At 44.2% G+C, this 20,385-nt stretch overlaps 1 protein-coding gene across 2 annotated transcripts in view; it reads right to left on the bottom strand.

The window, feature by feature from the left end:
- The window catches only part of LOC144754604 (uncharacterized), a 178,999-nt gene that overhangs the window by 39,705 nt on the left and 118,909 nt on the right, over positions 1-20,385 (bottom strand). For both annotated transcript variants that reach the window (XM_078642614.1, XM_078642615.1), the window contains exons 2-3: positions 10,734-10,816; positions 8,874-8,934 (exon numbers count right to left, since the gene is read on the bottom strand). In XM_078642614.1, coding sequence (XP_078498740.1) covers positions 8,874-8,934; positions 10,734-10,745 — 73 coding nt within the window. In that variant the 5' untranslated portion in view covers positions 10,746-10,816. The remainder of the gene's footprint in view (positions 1-8,873; positions 8,935-10,733; positions 10,817-20,385) is intronic.

The following is a 20,385-nucleotide window of genomic DNA, read 5'->3' as shown; positions in this document are numbered from 1 at the left end:
TTACCGGACATCTGACCTTTTGTGCGGAGCCTTGGCTGGACTGTTGAAGTTTGTAGTGGCGGTGGGGGCCGTTATTTTCGCCCCTTAACAACGGCTGGAACGGGTGCGGCGTCATTGCGGCCCGCCTGTTTTGCAGAGTGACCTTGGTGCGCTGCTTGGACGGCCTAGCTGGCGGAGACTGCATTGCGGCTGGGGAGCTACAGCTGCTGGGACCTGTGGACGAGGCGTGCGCTTTCCCCGGTCTTCTGAAGGTGTGGTGACGGCGGGGGCTGCCAGGGAGTTTATTTGGTGGCAGTTCTTGCGGGTGCGGAGCACTCAAGCCTGTCTGTCTGTGAAGCGGCCAATCATCGGCGTGGAGTGCGGCGCTGCCCGGGCGGCTTGGAGTTGTGCCTGACAACCAGCGGTGGAGTGGGGGGGCCCTTCCACTATGGTGGCAGAGCCCGTCGGCAGTGAGCGTGGTAAGTGGGCCGGCGTCTCCCGGGGCTCAGACCTGCAGAGGTGGGGTTGGGGCTGGGGCTGGGGCCGCGCCCGGCTTGCTGTGCGAGGTGCGGGGCCTGGTGCTGGGGCGGGGAGCAACCGGGAGTCGGCCGCCCTCTGGACGTGCTCTCTGTTTCTAGGCACATCTCCTCTGCAGCAGCGACGCCAGACAGAAGTGTAGGCATTGGGCCTGCAGGCAACGACGGGCGGTGTTGGGCCTTCCTGCCACGGTGGACCCTGGGCCTGGTGGCATGCAAGGGGCACGACGTCTGTGGTGGAGGTCACTTTCCTATGGACATTGCTCTGCAGTAATTGCCTGGTGGGGCCCTGAACAATGGTGGCGCCTGTTGTCTGATGGTTGCAACACACTCTGCCTGCCTATATGGTGTCTTACTGTAGCTTGTACAGTGGTGCCTTCGCTCCTTTGGTGGTTTTGCTGTACTTCACTTGGCATCGTGTGATGTCTGGGTACCTCACCTGCGCTAGTGTCTGGCTGGCTGGGGGACTGCTTTGATACCTACATGGTTGCCTCGTGCACCTCTGACAGTAAAGCAGGAGTGGTGGTGCAACTCGAGCCAATAATCCTTAATCTATCCTGCGCGTGCTGAACCTTCCACCATCATCTATTGCCACTCATTGTGTATCCTGCGACGATGGGGAGAACAGACAGGCACCAAACTAAACTCTCCTTTGAGGTCCGGAGGGCGCCCAAAACACCACAGAAAGCTGCCTCGGAGGTGGACGCTGCTTTGGAGGGCTCACCCACGTTGGAGGCCACGTTGGTGGCCATGCAACGAACATTGCAATCTATAGAAGGGGCAATGGCTACTGTTAATAACCGACTGGAACATATGTCCTCGCAACTCGAAAAATAGAGTGCGCGCATGGGAGAGGTGGAGCAGAGGGTCTCGGCGGCGGAGGATGGGCTGACTACTGCTACGGACAAGACATTGAATATGGAAAAGGTGTTGTCTCTCATACAGGCAAAGAATGAGGATTTGGAGGCGCGGTCCCGGCGCAATAACATACGCGTCACGGGGCTGCCGGAGTCCACCATCGTGGGTAGACTGGAGTCTTACATGGAGCGCCTCATCACGATATTTTCGGCATGGACCAATTGTCCAATATGTTCATATTGAACGTGCCCAGCGCTGCTTGGCTGCTCGGCCGGTTCCTGGGGCTCCGCCCTGCCCAATAATAGCCAGGGTTTTGAATTACAGGGCCTGTGATACCATACTCTGTTTGGCCAGGGAGAAAGGTACCATCGAGTAACAGGGAAACACGCTCGCGTTTTTCCCGGATTTCCCGGTAACTGTTCAGGGGGCACGGAGGGAATTTCGGAGCTGTGAAACAGTTTCTGCGGAATGAGGGGGTTCTATACGCCATGTTGTATCCGGCCCGATTACGCATCGGCGCTGCGGCCAATAATAAGATCTTTACTACCCCAAAGGCTGCTATGGACTTTGCTAAAAAGTTGAAACGCAAGAAACGTGATTCCACTGCGGCGCCTGATGAGGAAGGGCTGAAGGAAGCTGCGTGATGGAAGACGTGCCATGGGTTGTCCTGAGGCTCCTCCTATACATGTGACTCTAGGTGTACTCTGGTCATTGGCTATGATGTTATGACACAAGGCTACCTTGGGGGTGTGTCGCTGTTGATGTGTTTTATTGAACTATATAGTCTCCTTTTGTGCATGGGTGGTGGGGGTCTGGTCTGTTTTGTGCGCTATTGGGTACTGGTTGATCTGCTCCTTCTGCTTTATTCTGACTATCATGCTGTCTGTTCCTATATTGGATGTTTCTTGCAGTTTAGTTTCAGCCATTTGTGACATTGCACTGGGGGTCTCTGCACTCTCCTCTGTAATTGTTCCGCTTGGTGCTGCAAGTATCCTGGTGTTTGGTGCCCTTTATTTTCTCCCTGTTTGATTGTCTGGGGGGCTATGCTGGGGATCCGGTGGATATTATGTGCTAGCTACTTTTGGGAGGAATGATGCATTGCATTGATGTACATGCTCGGTCAACTCCTACTACGTGGGAGTGTTCTGTCTCGGCGCCCCCACTTATGGGTGTACCCCGGCTTTGGTTTGATGTGTTGGGTGGGGGGGTTGGGGATTCCGGGTGGGCTGGAGGAGCTTTGGCATGTTGAGGGAGCTGAAGTGGGAGGGGGGTTTGGGATATGTGAGATGCACAAGGGGGTTGGGTCGTTCAGAGTGATACTGTATTGGGGGGATGGAATGGGCATGGTTTGATGCTATGTTGTATGTGCAGTTGTGCAAGGTGTGCTGATGATATTTCTTCTTCCATATCTGTTGTTGGGCTCCATGAGCTGTTATGTTGTCAATTGCATCCCTTTGATTAATAATGGATAAGGCAGGTACAATTACTTGTATTACATGGAAGGTCCGCAGGCTGAATAATCCCAAAAACGACGAGACAGTTGTTGGTCTATCTAGACCGTCATAATGTTAAGATAGCTTTACTACAGGAAACACATCTAACTGATCGCACTGCGGAGTGTGTGGCCAAAAGGTGGGCTGGGGTACGGATTGCTTCCTCCTATTCCTCGTATGCGCGGGGAGTCATGGTGCTGATTAAGACAGATGTCCCGTTTGTGACTACTCATGTGGAGATTGATAAAGAAGGCAGGTACGTTATTGTATAGGGGAGACTCTGTGGTACGCGGCTTGCCTTGGTTAATATCTATGGCCCCAACGTAGATGATCCGGAATTTTACAAACTGCTGTGGAACAAGGTATATAGTCTGCCAGTCTCTGCTATTCTCTGTGGGGGAGATTTTAATGTGTTGGATCAAACTTTGGATAGATACTCGCAAACTACTGCTCATGTCAAAAAAGCTGCACAGGCTGTGCGTGATGGTATGTGTGACTTGGGTCTTGATGATGTGTGGCGGTTGAAACACCCTGGGGAAAGAGATGGAACCTGTTACACGTATACACATAACACTTGGTCTCGTTTGGACTATTGGTTGGAGACGCGTGATGTCGCTGCATGGGTATCCGGGATTTCGCATTTGCCCCACACTCTGTCGGATCATGCTCCAGTCCTGCTTGCCATGCTCCTCCCTACCTATGCTCCGGCGCCATTCCGCTGGAGGCTACAACCTCCGGCATTGTTGGACCAGGTTTTTAAAGAAGGAGTAAGGAAGGCGATTGAACATTATTTTGAAGACAACTCTGGATCTGTGCAGAGTATGGGTGTCGTCTGGGAGGCTTTTAAAGTGACCATTAGAGGGGCTTGCATAGGGCTACAGGCTGAGGTACTTAAGTCGTTGCGGGATTCCATGAGACGGATGGAGCGCGAATTGGGGCGGCTAGAGCGACAGTATGAAGAGGCCCCTGCTGAGGCGACTTTGGCTTCAATACGCTCGCATGTGACCAAAAATAACAAAGTGGCAGAGCAGGAGGTGCGCCACTTATCATGTCACTGTACAGCTAGGTACTATGGTGAGGGTGGTAGACCCAGGCATGTGCTAGCCCAGAGAATTATGGATCCTTGGGCTAGATATTGCGGGGAACAGGCACTTACAGACGAAGACCGGTCCATCATGGACACTGCTGATATCTCAGAGCACTTTGTTCAATATTATAGGGCAATGTATGGGAGCAAGAAAACAGCAAGTGAGGAGGAAATTGCACAATACCTAGATGACGTCGCCTTAGTGTGGTTGTCTAAAGGACAACAAGATTTTCTGATGCACCGTATCACAGCTGCAGAGCTTAAAGATGCAATTGCGGTGCTGCCAAATGGAAAAGCGGCAGGCACAGATGGCCTCCCATCTGAATTTTATGAAGAATATGCTAATCTGTTGCTACCACATCTTGCGGCCATGTACACAGAGGCGTTTGAGCTGCAACGGTTGCCTGACACGCTCAGGGAGGCATTGATTGTCACCTTACTGAAACCGGGTAAATCACCTGACAAATGCGAGTCGTACAGGCCGCTATCGCTGATGAATACCTATGAAAAAATACTTGCTAAGGTCCTTGCAACACGACTGCGTCTTTTACTCAATGTTATGGTACTCCCAGATCAGTCGGGATTTATTCCCACGCGATCCATAGCGCATAATCTGAGGGCGCTGTTTGCGGTATTGCATCTTCTGAAGCCGGAGCTTCCAGCGGTGGCAGTCCTGCTAGACGCCACAAAGGCGTTTGATTCGATTGCATGGACTTATATATTTGCTGTGATGCACCGTATGGGAGTACCCGTTTTTTTTACAAGCTGGATTCGGTTGCTATATACGGAGCCAGTGGCTCGAGTGCGGGTTAATGGCCATGTTTCGAAGTGTTCCCGATTTGGAGGGGAACTCGACAGGGTTGCCCGCTCTCACCCTTAATATTCGCGCTTGTGCTAGAGCCTCTTGCATGTGTGTTGAGACAGAGGCATGCTGAGTCCCCATTGAGATTCTATCAGAGGCCGTTGGCCGTGTCCATGTATGCGGACGACATGGTCTTGTATATTCGAGAGCCAGCGCAGTATCTTGAGCAAGTTTTCCGGGAGCACATTAGATTTGAATGGTTCTCGGGCTTGGCTATTAATTGGAGTAAGTCCATAATACTAGCGCTTACCCAAAGTATGACGCCGTTGAATTATCCCCTGGAATGGGTCTCTGAACCTGTGCGGTACCTCGGTATTTGGGTGCATCAGGATCCGCAAGAAATTATTTGGGCCAACTATGGTGTGGCGGTGTATAAGCTTGAGGATAAAGTGGCTCGGTGTATACGGCTGCCCCTGACGTTTGCAGACAGGGTCGCTTTAATTAAAATGGTGGTGCTGCCCAAATTTTTATACTTATTTGTGAATGTTCCTATTATTTTGACGCAACATTTTTTTACGTCCCTGCGCTCATGACTGATTACCCTCGCCTGGGGTGGCAAGAAATCTCGCGTTGGGTGGGAGACATTGATAAATCCCTATGCACTGGGAGGTTTTTCGGTGCCAGATTTGCATTTATATTATCTCTGTGCACCGGCACATTTTGCGTATTACTGGCAGAACGCACCACCGTTCACGCCACATGTCGCTTTTGAAGCGGGCAAGGTGCACCCTATCCCCTTGAAAGCAATAATAGTAAATCCTCATATGGTGTACGAGCGGGGTGAGATTAACACTGTACAATGCACGGCCGAGGCTTGGGTTGAACTTGGGCGGAGGGCGCGACGCTTGCCTTTATATGCTCCTGCGATGCCCTTGTTGCACCATGCAGACTTGTCAGTGACCGGTGATGCTGGAGCGCTTAAGGTTCTGCATGAAGTGCATGTTATGGGGATGTGTTTATGGGGGGGTCGTTCTTCTCGTTGTCTACCTTTCTACCGGCTGGAGTGCCTGAGGCTATGCCTGCGTTTACATATGCTAGGCTTAGGGCAGCTTTGCGCAGTTTGTATCCAACCTTTCCGGTAGAACCGGATACATTGGGGGCGCTGCAATTATTATATACAGCAACCACTAAAATAAAGCTGGTTTCACGTCTTTACTTTGCCTCACAAGCTGATGAGGGTGCTGCACAGACTAATTCTAAGGCCAAATGGGATGTGTGCCTGCCGCAGCCACTGACGAGTGGGAGGAAAGCTGTCGAATGACTGGGAGCTTTGCAGTTCATAGCAACTTTAAGCTTATTCATTATAAGTTTCTGCACCAAATGTACTATACCCCTGCCCAACTGCATAAGTATGGCTTGAGAGACTCACATTGTTGCACGCGTTGTGGTACAGATGAAGCGGATTTTATACACCTGGCGTGGGGCTGTCCCAGAATCCTAAAATTTTGGAATGATGTGACACTCGCATTGACCAGAATGACAGGTGTGCAAATTGTGCGAGATGTCCGGATATGCCTGTTGAGTATTGTGTCCAAAGTCCCAGCAGGAGTCAGTAAGTTAGTAGTTCTGTCCCTGCAGTCAGCTAAACGCAGAGTGGCCATGTGTTGGGATGATAGGCCAGTGCCCACGTTGGCGCAATGGATGCGGGATATGGCTTATTGCCATGACCATCTCACTTGTTATGCGGAAGGTCTGCCGGAGGCGTCCCGACCTAGGGACATATGGGGTCCATACACGACGTATGTACTGGCACAAGCTGGCGACGATTGAAAGTGTATTGTATGCATAACTTGTCTTTCCTGGCTAGCCTTTCATCTACTGAGCTGTACACCTACCGATGCTGAACGTACCAGCTCAATGTATTAACGGCTATATTGGTTGGGGTTGGCAGACGATGGACATGTTGAACCTGTTGAACATTGGAAATGTACTGTGATGTCACACTCTGGACGTTCCCATTGCTGATACTGCCCTTTTTTTTTTTCTTTTTTAATGATTGTAGCAGCCACCACTGAACATGTATTGTACTGTGTGGGGGGGGGGGAATGTGAGCGCACTTGTACACTGTACGTTGTTTGATTGTCTTGCTAATAACCTGAGAAATAAATATATATATAAAAAAAACTTCTGAAGCTAATTGCCACATCTATGAAAGTTCGAAAATGTCAGCATTTTTGGTGGCCCAGCCTACAACTGTTCATTTTGCTTTATATTTCTGGGGTTAGTTACCTCCTATCCACAGCCTAGGAGTTATGTAATAATTTGTCCGTACTGAAGAAAGATTCCATTTGTGAGCGAGGATTGCTGGGAGCCCAGGCTTCTTCTTTCACCATCAGCATACACTGTCCCTCGGTCTGTGTGAGCCAGGTACTTCCAAAGACACCTGCCATCTAACGTAGCTCTGCGGCCACCACCAGCATTTGGCTGCACATGTTCACAGCCCACACTACACTTGATCATCTTTATTGTCCTCATAAGGATTTGGGGGGCCCTGGGTAAGACATAATTTGAGGGCATCTGTACAGTACAAATTTGAAATGTATTACCCATTTCCTACTATTTCAATCCTGCTTGATGCCAAACAATACTAAATCATATGTCACACTATAACAGGAGCACACAATAACAGATTAAATATGTCCTGACTGGGATCCCAAAAGTCCTTAAAATGACATACGATCAAAAGATTCAGTAGTGGCATGAGGTAGAGAGTTTTAATAGAGAAGCAGATAAAGATCAAATAGTGAGAAAGTTCACTTTCCCATGAGGCCTCTTGTAAGGTGTGGGCTCTGGGCAATTGCCTAATTTGCATATGCCTTAAAATGTCTTTGACCATCTTGCCTGGTGATCCAGTGGCCTCCAAGCCTACCACACACATGCCATAAGGCTCCAATAATTTGTCAGTGCTGAGTTTGGTTGTTGAATGACCATTCTGCCGAGGTGGTGCCAGGATTTGAAACACAGCCAGTACCTCCCACCACAATGACTGATGGCCCAACACGCTCAGAAATAAAATACTAAATGATCAATGCCGGTGCATTACATTGTAACATTGAGTGACTGCTGCCTCCATATCCGCATGTACTTGAATATTGAGGGGTTGATTCACCTGCATTTCACGTTCTATATTATTACATAATAGCTTCAAGGACAGTGTGTTCTGTGCTGAAAATGTACTTTTTACAGAAATGCATCCCTTCATTTCATTACAACTATAAACCATCAAAGAACTCACACAAAAGGAGAACACTCAGGGGCAGATGTACAAGAAAGTGACTCAGTGCCTAACGCAAGCCACATTGAGTCACTTTCAAAGCACAGGGATGCAACATATTTACAACAATATGTCACATCTCAGTGCTTCCCTTTGCGCTGGCGTTACAAACTGCTGCCGTGCGCCAGAGCAGGCACCCTTGCACCGTCATGCAAGGATGCCTGCGTCGTGGGGAGATTGTTTTTGTTCAGGAAGGGTTCCCTTTTTTGCTGTTTTTCAACTTCTATGTGTGCTGCATTAGCACACATACAAGTTGAAAAACTGCATTGTTTCAATGATTGTTGATGTGCCGGAAGGGAACCCTTCCTGTACATAAACAATCATTAGAGGTGATTTCCTCTTTCTATGTGTGCTGCAAAATGCAGCACACATAGAAAGAGGAAAAGAAAACGAGGAGAAATTAATACATCTCTCCTTGTTGCGTCTCCTCACGCCTCGGCTGGGGAGGCGTAGAATTCACACTCATTTCCAGATTTATGATTCCTTGTGAATCTGAAAATGTGTTCGGTTCCATGGGTGCTGCGCGTGAACACCCATAGCAACACCCATGGAACGCCCCTTTCATGCAAAGTGCTGCGTGTAAAGGGGTCATATTTACAAGGACAAGCAAAGTCACACAGGGTGGCTTTTCCTGTCCTTGTAAATATGGAGCGTTATCATGCTCCACCGGTACAACACAAACAATGATGAACCGCTGTGGCAAGGGATTTGTAAATCTGCCCCTCAGAGTACATTTATGTCTAATGGCATGAGGTAATGAGGGGTTTCGCTTTTGACCACTTACCTCCCTCAGGGACTGGTCTGCAGCAGCAGATTACTGCCCTCAGACGGGCTCGCATGTTGAACTACAAGAGAAACAGAAAGAATCATTTGGTCTTTCTCTCTAAAACCAGATTTCACCATTTCATCATATTGATATACAATGTTACACCCTGTGCTGCTCAGCCTTTTTCTCGTTGAAATGTAGTAGCTAACAACTGAAGGGAATCCGCTATATTCAAATGCCATGGTCGGGGAACAGTCGGAACACTGTGGTCTAAACCACGAGTGTTCCAACTCTGCTAGATCTACAGCACATGCCTTAACCACACATATGCCCTAAGCACGCATATGTGTGGTTAAGGCAATATGCGGTCTAGCTGCTGCTGCGGACGGAAACAAGAAGACATTGCAGGAAGCAGTGCGTTTAGTTGGGCTGGGTGTAGTTTTGGGCTGGGGGTTGTTTTGTTGCAGTTTAGTAGGCTGGTGGGGTCGGGGTAGTTTTATAGGCTCGGGGTGAGTCGGATTTTGTTTTGCCGGCTGGAGGGGGTGGGTCGGGGTTGGTTTGTTGGCTGGTGGGTCAGGAGTAGTTTTGTGGGCTGGGGTTGATTCAGGGTTGTTTCACGTTCTATGAGCCTCCTCAGTGAGCTGCCCTATATCTCACTCCTGCCTTGAAGGGGAAGTAAATTGTTTCACCAAGTGTAACTCTTTCACTTCACATTGAAGGCCTGTAGTGGAGCGAGCACTAAACATGATGTTTGTACAACTATGGGAAAGAGATCACACCCCCAATTTTTTTTGGGGAGAAACTAAATTGATTGTCAACAAAATTGAGAACATCTCAAATGACAACTCTTTTCATGAAAGTGAAAACTTTAAAGTAGGCACTATAATTTGCTCACTACTTATCCTCCCGAACTTTTAAACTAACGTTATAAGTTGGGAAGAAACCGTGGGGCAGATCTACAGGAAACTAACGCAGCAAGTCATTTTGCTGTGCTGCACTGCGTTAGTTTCAAAGCACAGGGATGCAACATATTTACAACAGTATGTTGCATCTCTCTGCTTCCCCCTGCGCTGGCACACAAACAGCTGCCATGCGCCGGCGCAGGCATCCTTGCACAGTGGTGCAAGGATGCCTGCGTCATGGGGATATTGTTCTTGTGCCAGAAGGGGCACCTTCCTCTACAAAAACAATCAATTGAGGTGAATTCCTCTTCCAATGTGTGCTGTAGAATGCAGCACAAATTGAAAGAGGAAAAAAGCGAGGAGAAATGAAAAAATTTCTCCTCGTTACAACTCGCTAGGCGTAGCATTCTGACACATTTCCAGATTTACGATTTCTTGTAAATCTGGAAATGCATCAGTGGACATGGGTGTTGCGTGGGAACACCCATAGCAACACCCATGTCCCGCCCCTAACACGCAAAGTGTTGCGTGAACTGGGGCGATACTTACGAGCACAGGTTAAGTCACGCAGGATGACTTTACCTGTGCTTGTAAATATCACTCAGCAGGCTACGTCACCATCATGCAACTAGATGCACCGGCGGCACATGGGGATTGTAAATCTGCCCCCATATATTTAGGTCGGATAATTTCTCAGTGATCAAACAAAAACATAGTTCAAAGGTCACTAAAAAAACGTTCTCGCTCCCTGTGTTTTTAATTGGTGACACTATATTGTTTTCCTCTCCTGTTTTAAAACATTGCATGTCTTATGTTTTACCTTTGTTCACCTGCAGCTTCTTTTAGAATTGGGCATTAACATGTGAATTTTCACCCAAATAGCAGTACTCATCTGTATTTCAGAAATTCAAACCCTGATAATGACAATTAAGCATAATACCTAATTTACACTTACAGGCATGAAATCAAAACTCACATTGTTGGACATCCTGAATTGAGTAAAATTCAAATTTCAACCGTGGTTGATGGTGCTCATTCAACTAGACGGTAGACAATTAACTAGGAATCAAGAAAAAAAAGTAATGAGTTGAGTCAAGAACTTCAGTTGTCACAATAATTTTAGAGCAAAGGATTCCATGAGTTGTGAAAGTCGGGGATCAGTGGCATAGCCTCCCATAGTAGGAAACAGTATACAATATATGCTTTATAAACACTGGATTTTCAAGACGGGTCTGTGAACCACAACCTTATTTTTTAACATGAATAATTTCTGATGTCTAAAAGGGATTATAAGAGAAAGAACATCATCTCTATATCCAGGGTTCAGTTCAGGGGAGGCGAGAGGAGAAAAGAAAACTTGATTCTCACCCATGCTGTTGTTATCCTAAATCCCCAAATACCAAAATATTTCAACATAATTTCGCCAAATCGAATGAGAAAACAACTTCACTGCAATGTGCTGTACAAAAGAATTCCTCACTTCTCATCTCTAAAACCCAGACCTTAAGTTACTGTTTTCATAAAAGGATTGGCCTATATCAGAAACTGTGCGAATTCACATTTTCATCAAGTAACACTCCCTTTCTATAAGTGACTACTAAAACATTGTCTAGACTTGAGATGAAACATGTTGGCCCTATGGAACCTTGTAAACGATTTTTAACTATCCATAGTGCTTTTGTTACACGGAATCAGCTTAATTTTGCTATATGAGAATAATGCCCTAAAACATCACCTGCTTGTGACACAACTATTCTCTGTCTACTGCAGTGTCATTGTTTAAACATATTTTTGGTTGCTTTTCAAGTTGCAAGTTAAATGTATAAGTATGAAAGAAATAGATGGTATGAACATCTTAAGATGGCACCTAGGCTGTTCAAAAAGCCTTTAAAATTACCTAATCAGCTAATTTATAAATTACTGGAGTAAGTATGTAGATAAATCAAAATAAGAAATGGGCAGGCCTCTTGGAGGGATTGTAGTTGGTATAAGGGACTTGTAGGGCAGCATTACACTCCTCCTGTTAGCAGAATGGATGTGTGGGTGACAGTGATGTTTTATGAATGGAGGACACCCAGTGCCCCTGTGATAGATTATGTGTGTGTGTGTGTATATCTTTGAACAGGATGTGAGGACAGACGTATTGTGAGAGTTCAATGTATGCCTTATCAGGGGGATTGATCTTGTTTCCATACCGACATGGCTAGAGGCGTATAAGAATATCACTGATAAGAATTGGACTCAGACTACTTATTAACATCTAATTGCAGAACATTTGAGAGGTGCAGTGGTGAATCACAAATTATTGGTAAAATGTTGAATCTTCATCCAATTGATATTTGAAAGATACTAATGCAGAAACAACCGACTGTTGATTTGGTTCAAATGGCAGTTTTCAGCGCATTGAACCACAATAAGTAACACGAGAACCCTGAAGAAGCGTTGGTGAGCGTGAGACACGTGTTGGCAGTAGTTCTTGGCTATACTGCTGTATTAAAGAAAGAAAGAATCTGTACAATAATCTTTATTTTATGTTGTTTTTGAATCCCTCAGTAAATTTATAAATATGCGTATATGTGTATATATATGTATATATCGAAGAAATCGCCACACTGCAAGCTGTCGCTGCTAGTTGATAAGAAATGACGAGGAGTAGACCCTTTAAATTGCTGGTGCAGAAGTGTTATTTATTTAATTCGTGCCAGCGCGTCCGCCATGACGCGTTTCGCCTCAGGTAGAGGCTTGATCACATGACGTACTGCAAGTCCATAGGCAGACTTTTAAAGTGGCAGTGCATGATAACAAAGTGCAAACATGGAAGAAATACTGTGCAAATTGCTTCATTGGAACAATAAATAAATAAATAAATATTGTACCCATTTGTTAAAAACAGCCTGTATATATATATATATATATATATATATATATATATATATAACATATAACAATAAACCTAAAAAATAATGACAATATAGTAGGTTATGTAAAAAGTAAGGAAACTGTTATTTGTACTGTGTTAATTTCCATTACATTCAATTCAAGAAGACAGCGTGTATAAGCAATTCATTAAAGCCATAGTGGCTACCATTAAAAATGAAAACTTTCAAGTTTGCCCTTGCGTTAGTTTATGTATGGCCAAACCCACATGCCATGGGTCCTCTATCCCTTAAAGAGAAACGGCTGCTTGCACAGTGCAAAAATGTCATATCCATCCCATCGTTATCAAAAGCATTTTTCACTTGATTTGTCTCCAAAAGAATAAAGCCTATGTGGGCCCGCCACTAGATATATGTCTGCCCCATTGGTTAAAGTGCTAATAGTGATGTGCAAAGTGCAAAAAACTTGCAAAAGTGCAAGACAAACACATCATTGTAAAATCGAAATACCAGTATTACTTAATATCTTTCAGCCATATATCTGTTATTAAAAACAATCGGTTAATATCATTATCTGGACAGGCTAAAAATTACTCAGTACTCCTAGATGCAGGTGTAAAGATCCTCTCTATCATTCAATCCATTAGGATTCTTTGTGTTGAGCTCCAGTATGTATCTAGTCTCAAGGAGCCGGAGTTTGGCCTCTCTGTCCCCTCCTCTCCTGGAGGCTACTACCGTGTCAATGACATAGTACTGGAGCTGTCCAGGACTCCCTGAGTGTTTGACTTCAAAATGCCTGGCAACCGGATAGGTCTGGCCGTGCCCCACAATAGCACGTATGTGCTGGAGTATCCGCTTGTGGGCGGGTAGTCGGGTGCTACCCACATACCTCAACCCACATGGACACTCCAGCACATAAACGGCATAGTCTGTCCTGCATGTTAATCTCTTATTGATAGCAATAGGCTCCTGTCGAAAGGGACTGCTGTAATGTGTCCTATTGCTCCCATAGCGACAGGCCTTACACTGGGGGCATGTTTTAAAACCCTTACTTAAAGACAACCAGGTTGTAGACAATTGTGGCTCCAAGGTGTTCCTTACTAGCGCTTTGGCCATAGAGGGCGATCTACGAAAAGTAAGTAATGGCTTGGTGGTCACCTTCTGTCCAATAATTGGATCACTTTGGACAAGGTTCCAATTTTTATACAGGATCTTTCTTAACGCCCCGTGCTGGCGATTGTGCGTCAATATAATGCGCGAGGGTATCTCAGGAACCTTGTCTTCGGCTAGACCTACCCTTACCTCAGTCCTTTCCTTCGGAATCATAGCCTCCTGTCTTGTAATGGACTGTGTACGTTGAATCGCTTTGAGTAGGCTAGTGTTAGAATAGCCCCTGGCTAAAAAGCGCAGCCTACTTGCCTCTTGCGCAGCTGCACATTCTACCTCAGTGCTACAAATTCTTCTGATCCGAAGCATCTCCCCAAACATATGTGTGTGTATATATCTATATGTATGTATGTATAAATATATATATATATATATATATATATATATACACACACACAGACACACACACATATATATAGGGTGCAATTTATTTAAAAGGCGGGCCTGTACTTTTAGGTTTTCCATGTCGTAGTAATGAAAAAGCCTTAACTTCATTTTTCACTACTGCAAAGCCTATCTCTCCCATAGGAACATTGGTGTTAAATTATTAAATTTTATAAGAGTAATTTCCAATTGTGAAGAGATAGACTTTTCAAGTGTGGTGTCTCTGGAATCAAAATTTAAAATACAAACTTATGGTGAAGTTGGATTTTCAATTGCAATTCTGAAAATGCCACTTTTAGAAAGTTACTAAACAACTACACAGAAGCCAATACTGCAACTTCTATTTAAAGAACAACTTGAATTTCTGCGCGCGAAGAATTAAACTAAGTGCGAGTTTGGACAAATTGTCAGAGTGAATCACTTTTATTATTCATGGAAGTTTTCAAAATGTTTGTTGGTTAAAGTTCACCAAAAAGTTCACAACAATTATGAAAGACGAACAATACAAAATACAATTTTCATAAAAATGACATTTGCATAAAAGTGCACATTAGTGGGGAAACAAAACATTCATACGTGGTTGATCAACATTCACATTCCAATCTCACTCTCTCACACATACCATACATACATGAATCAATATTTACAATTTTGAATGTCACAAAATAATTTTTTGAAGAAAACACCAAAGAGACTTATTTGTTGAAATTACAAAGTTTAGACGAATCAAAATGAGCTATTTAACGAATTGCATTCTTATGGTGTCGATAGGCGGTCATCAACACCATAAGAATGCAATTCGTTAAATAGCTCATTTTGATTCGTCAAAACTTTGTAATTGAATGTGAATGTAGATCAACCACCTATGAATGTTTTGTTTCCCCACTAATGTGCACTTTTATGCAAATGTCATTTTTATGACTGATGCCATCATTCAAGACATCTCAAATGAAATCACTGATGACATCATTCACAGAATCTCTGACGCACCCACTCACACCCCAATATAATCTTCTATACACCAACTCCAACTTCCAAACTACCATTCTCAAAACCATTGACACACCCATACCAGTACTTACATACCCACTCGCTGATTCATAGGTCTACATTCACATTCACTCAGTCACCAATACAGCCACTTATACACCAACTAACCCACTAATACAGCCACTGATATATTCACTGATATATCCATATAGCCACTCACACACTGTCAACCACCTATAGAGGTACTCACATACTTACTCAGGCCCAAAAGGATGACTTTCTCACACATGGGTTGGGATTTTGTGAGGGTATGTGTGTGGTGTAGTGAGGACTGGCAGGAAGCAAATACTGTGAGTGGGCATAAAGGCCATGAGCTGTGAAAAGAATATGGAGGGCTTAGGCTCAAATCTTGGGAATTTGGGATATACATCAGCCCTGTTTATTCAGGGGGAGTAGATTTGCTGAGGAGCAGCATTTATCCACTTAGTCAGAGTAGATCTCGAATATCGATTTCTCAAAGAATCGCAAGTCACAAAGGTTCTTGCTGCACAGTCAGCAGGGGTGATAGCAAACTAGGAGCAAGCATTGATTTCGCCGATGATCACGGCTCACAGAAAGAGGTGGTGGAGTACTCATCATACGTAATTGTAGCTCATAAGTTTGCTATGCTGTGTTCTTTCGGAGGACAAGGAACCCATTGTTCAGAGTAAGAACATCAATTGCTCATATGACTTCATGACATTTTCTTTTTAACATTTTGGTGGAATATTTGTACAATTAACTATATTCATCCTACATTATGAGTCATGTTATTTGTTTCAGGGATGATGTGCTTTGTTCAACCAATTGTGGTGTCTGTAATGTGGATTTTACATGTTTTAGTCATGCTTCTTATAGTAAAAACCCCATAAGAATTGTAATTCTAAAAGCCTCATACATTTACAGGGGACTTTTTTCCATTTCTATTCCAGTTAAATTTCACTGCATGTGAAGTCATAAGTCAAAGGGCCTACCTGACTCGCATGTAGTTCAGACTCACAACATGTGTGTTGAAGTAAATCACAGTTTCTCTCAAACTAACACAGATTCAACCTTCTTTCTCCAAGTAGCCAAGAAAAGTAATACTGCACCTATGATCCGGAAGCATCAGTGTTCTAGACTCCAGTAATGAAGCCATTGTGACATCATTAGGAATCCCATGCTTGTTATGTTTCTATCTCTGCAGCCAGGCAATGCCTGATGATGTTACCAACACAAAATCAGGAGTGGTTGGAAGATTTACCATAAGATACCTGGTATTTGTGGGATGTTCAATTAAGTGGAAGAAAGTTTATACTCCCAAAGAAGGGAATCTTCATGTTGTGAATTGAAATAGAAAGTGCATAACATCTAGGAACTTTCGTGCCTTGCTCAAGAGATTCAAACGTTTTACAGCTGACCTGAAAATGTGAAATCTCAAGGCTGTTATGTGACTTCCTTACCTGCCATCAATATTTTGTTCTGTGTGACTATCACAGAGAGACATTAGAATGAATACCGGATTCCAAATCCTGTTATTGCTATGGCATAAGAAAACTGGGAGACAAAAGTTGTTTCATACTGTTGCAAACTGATAAATCAAATCCAGGCCATCCTGAAATGGCTGTCAGCCTTAGTTGGAGAGCAGAGAGCACAGCTTCGAGTGGGGAGGGAAATTAGAGCTGTAGAGAGAGTTGTGGTAGGGTGGATGGAGGACAAGTACTACTATTCTTGTATTTGGGCAGTAGAAAGATTTGTAGAGAGGTGTGGTGGGAGGCAAACTACCAGGCGTATCAGTGAGCAAGGCAATGTCTTCTGCATCAGGGTTCTGAGATGCATCATAAAATACTCAAGCTTCCATCTCATTATCTATATGATGCTACCCGGGACACCTGCATGCAAACCATGGCAGTTGTGTTAAATGCTTGCTAGTCAGAAATGTTTCATTGATTTGGTGAGAAACTGCAAGAGATCTAATTCAATAATCAGCTTTGAAATGTATTTGTGGGTTAAAATAATCTTTTCACCATAAATATTGTTCAGCAAACAGGAATAAAAAAACATGTAAAGTATGATGGCCCTTTGTGGTTCAACTTAAACTTGAATAACATTGTCCATTACAGCTAAATCATTTTTGGGAAATATACAATTGATGATGGCATACGTTGGCAATAACTTTCTGTTGCAAGGTGCACATGAAATTCCTATAGTCTTGTCTTGCCAAAGGGTGTTATGTTAACATGTCTGATCAAAGCCCATTAACGGAACCACAAATGTCACAAAGTAAGCATGTGTTTACCCTCCGGTATCTTGGCACAACAGCACCCATGCTTAACTTAGTGATAATGTGTATAGTACTTATGCAGCATTGAAAAAACGAAAGTAATAAACTGAAAGCACAACACAAGAAAAATCCCAAATCAATCTACGTCACTAGAGCTGGTACTGGTTCTTGAAAGTGACACAAAGAGCAGGTCCTTGCAGGAGTTTAAATTGATGGGCATCGCGGATGATCGCCGGGCAATTTGAGAAGTACATTCGCAGTCGCACAGAGCTCAAATCTTTAGAATCTTCATCTGAGACTCAGGACTTGTGGTTTTCAGGCAATAAGAAAACACACTGATTCCAGCCAAGGGTCCAAGACCTGAATGGGAACCTCTTGGGGACCAGAGCTCACTCCAGCAGAGGCCAGCACCAGGGCTCAGGCAGGTCAAGTTGGTGTTGGTCAGCTTGGCAGTGCAGGGAGGCCTCCAAGCAAGTTCAATCTTCCATCTTCAGATAGCTGGGCAGATATTTTTCTGAATCATCCACAGGTCCAGTAATGTTCTTATGAGAGATTTGGAAGGTGATTCTTTTATCCTCAGTGCCAACCTGCAGATGAGGACTGTCCCCTTCATCTAAACTTCCCTCTTTCCTGTGTTTGGCTCCAAACTGTGTAGGTTAACAAAGAGCAGACAGGCCTAGTTGTGATCTGTATTTGTCAGTGGCACAGCAGGCAACCCGTAGAAGTCAGGAAAAGGTGGGCAGGCCCTGAGCCTACACCTTGAATCACAGAAAGGCTGAGCACAACCTTCCAGGACATCCTATTCAAGAGATAAACACCGCAACCCACACCCAAGGTCCTTTCATCACCATGTCTTGAAGTAAGACACAAAATACCACAGGAGAGACATTCACAGTCATGTGATCCTGGACCTTGGCAGAAATGCACATTTGGTTTACAGAGAAAAATGCACACTTTCTAAAACTGTCCTTTTCAGAATAGTAACTTAAAATCCGACGTTATCATTAAAGAAGATTTCAAATTACAATTGATTTGAGTGGAGACAGTATCTCTTTGTCTGGTCACAAATTCAAGTTCTGACTTATTAAGTGCAACTAGGTAACCCAGAGTTAGTCTATGGGAGAGTTAGCTTTACAACTATGAAAATGCCTTTAAGATTTTTCTTATTGTCAGGGCATGTAAAACTGAAATAAACATATCCTACTCTTCATATACAGTGCTCCCTGCCCTATGAGTCTTTAGGGTCTGATTTAGGGGTGGCTTGTGAGTATTAAACAGAAAGGTTTGTGTTGCCTGGTTAAAATGGCAGCTTAAAACTGCACTACAGATTGCAGTGGCAGGCCCGAGGCATGTTTTGGGGGGGGGGGAACGGCGTACAATGAGTGCTGCAGCCCACTAGTAGCATTCAATTTCCAGGCCCTGGGTATATTTAGTACCATTACTAGGGTCTTAAAAGTAAAGTAAATGTAACCTTTCAGATTTAGGCCAACTTTACCCTGTTTACAAGGGACAGTACAATCACTTTACCACTGATTAGCAGGAGCAAAGTGCACAGAGTCCTAAAATCTAACAAAACCGGGTAAAGCAAAGGAAGGCAAAAATCTAGGGTGACCTTTCATAAAGGGCCGGTCAAACACCAACTCATTCTGTTCCTGTATATAACATCTAGAACTCATATTACCGGCCCACTGAGTGGTAACAGTAGAAGCAGTAAAATAGCTTATTTCAGCGGTAGGCCATTAACGTAACACACAAACAAATTAATATAAAATGCATTGTTTTCTAAACCAGTACAACAAACTTCCATAAAAAGGAACAAAATATACTCCACTAGGTAGGACTACATAAGAAAAGTTAAAATGTGCAACTAGAGACAAACCCCAAATGGTCTGCAATGTCTAAACACAAACTTCATACATAACATGGTATAAATAAAATTTCAATTGAGTTGAATCACACACCATATAACAATTAAGTGAAGGAACAAAGTCAACTGGTACAATTAAAAGCTCAGAACCTATAAGATAAAAGTCATATATAATTTGTCTTACAAATAACCACATAACATTAGCATAACTAGCAGAAGATGGCAGTGGCGTTCATCTCGCAACACAGTTACAAATGCATGCCTTACAGGGTCTCACAACAAATCCAGACTAAATACAATGCAAATGCTAATTTGTGGAGTCTAAGACCAATAGGGATTCTAAACAATCCCACTTGGGAAACATCCTTTACAATGCAACTTTTACCACGCAGTGCCTTTACGACTCAACTTTTACAACGCAAACCATTACAACGCATTGCGCTGGGGGGTGCTCTAGGATAGGGAATAGGTTTAATTTACAATCCAACACCTTCCCTACTATCCACGGGGACTGGAGTGGAATAGTAAATTAAACTATTCACTATCCAGCGCCCCAAAGCACTATGCGTTGTAAAGGCATGCGTTGTAAAAACAGCGTTGTAAAGGCATGCGATGTAAAAGCATGCGTTGTAATATCATACATCCATCCCACTTGCAAGTTAGCTGGATGTAAAACTCTAATATTATAATGGGAGACCAAATCTCTTTCTGATCACACTCACTGCCAATAAAAATCTGCTAAAAGTATTCCAAATTGAGTAACAGAAATATGTTTGAATCACTGTAAATCAGTGGCAGTTTGCAGAGGGAGTGATGCGGTGCAGTGGGGAGGGGCGGGGAGGGCAGGGTGGGGGGTAGTGGAGTCGGACATACGACGGCAATGAGTAAAGTAAGTAAATAAAAAAAAAAACTATTTACCTTGTGCTCATTGCATCGCCAACTCAATACACTTTCTACTTGTGTGTAGATAAGTAGGGTACATACTTTTAAAGTTATAAGGCATTTAAACTTAGTCGTATTTGAGGCCACGGTGATCAGGGCC

The sequence above is a fragment of the Lissotriton helveticus genome, chromosome 5_1, assembly GCF_964261635.1.
Source record: "Lissotriton helveticus chromosome 5_1, aLisHel1.1, whole genome shotgun sequence".
Classification (NCBI taxonomy): Eukaryota; Metazoa; Chordata; class Amphibia; order Caudata; family Salamandridae; genus Lissotriton; species Lissotriton helveticus.
Note: the sequence above shows the minus strand (reverse complement) of the source record. Positions and strands in the feature narration are given on the sequence as shown.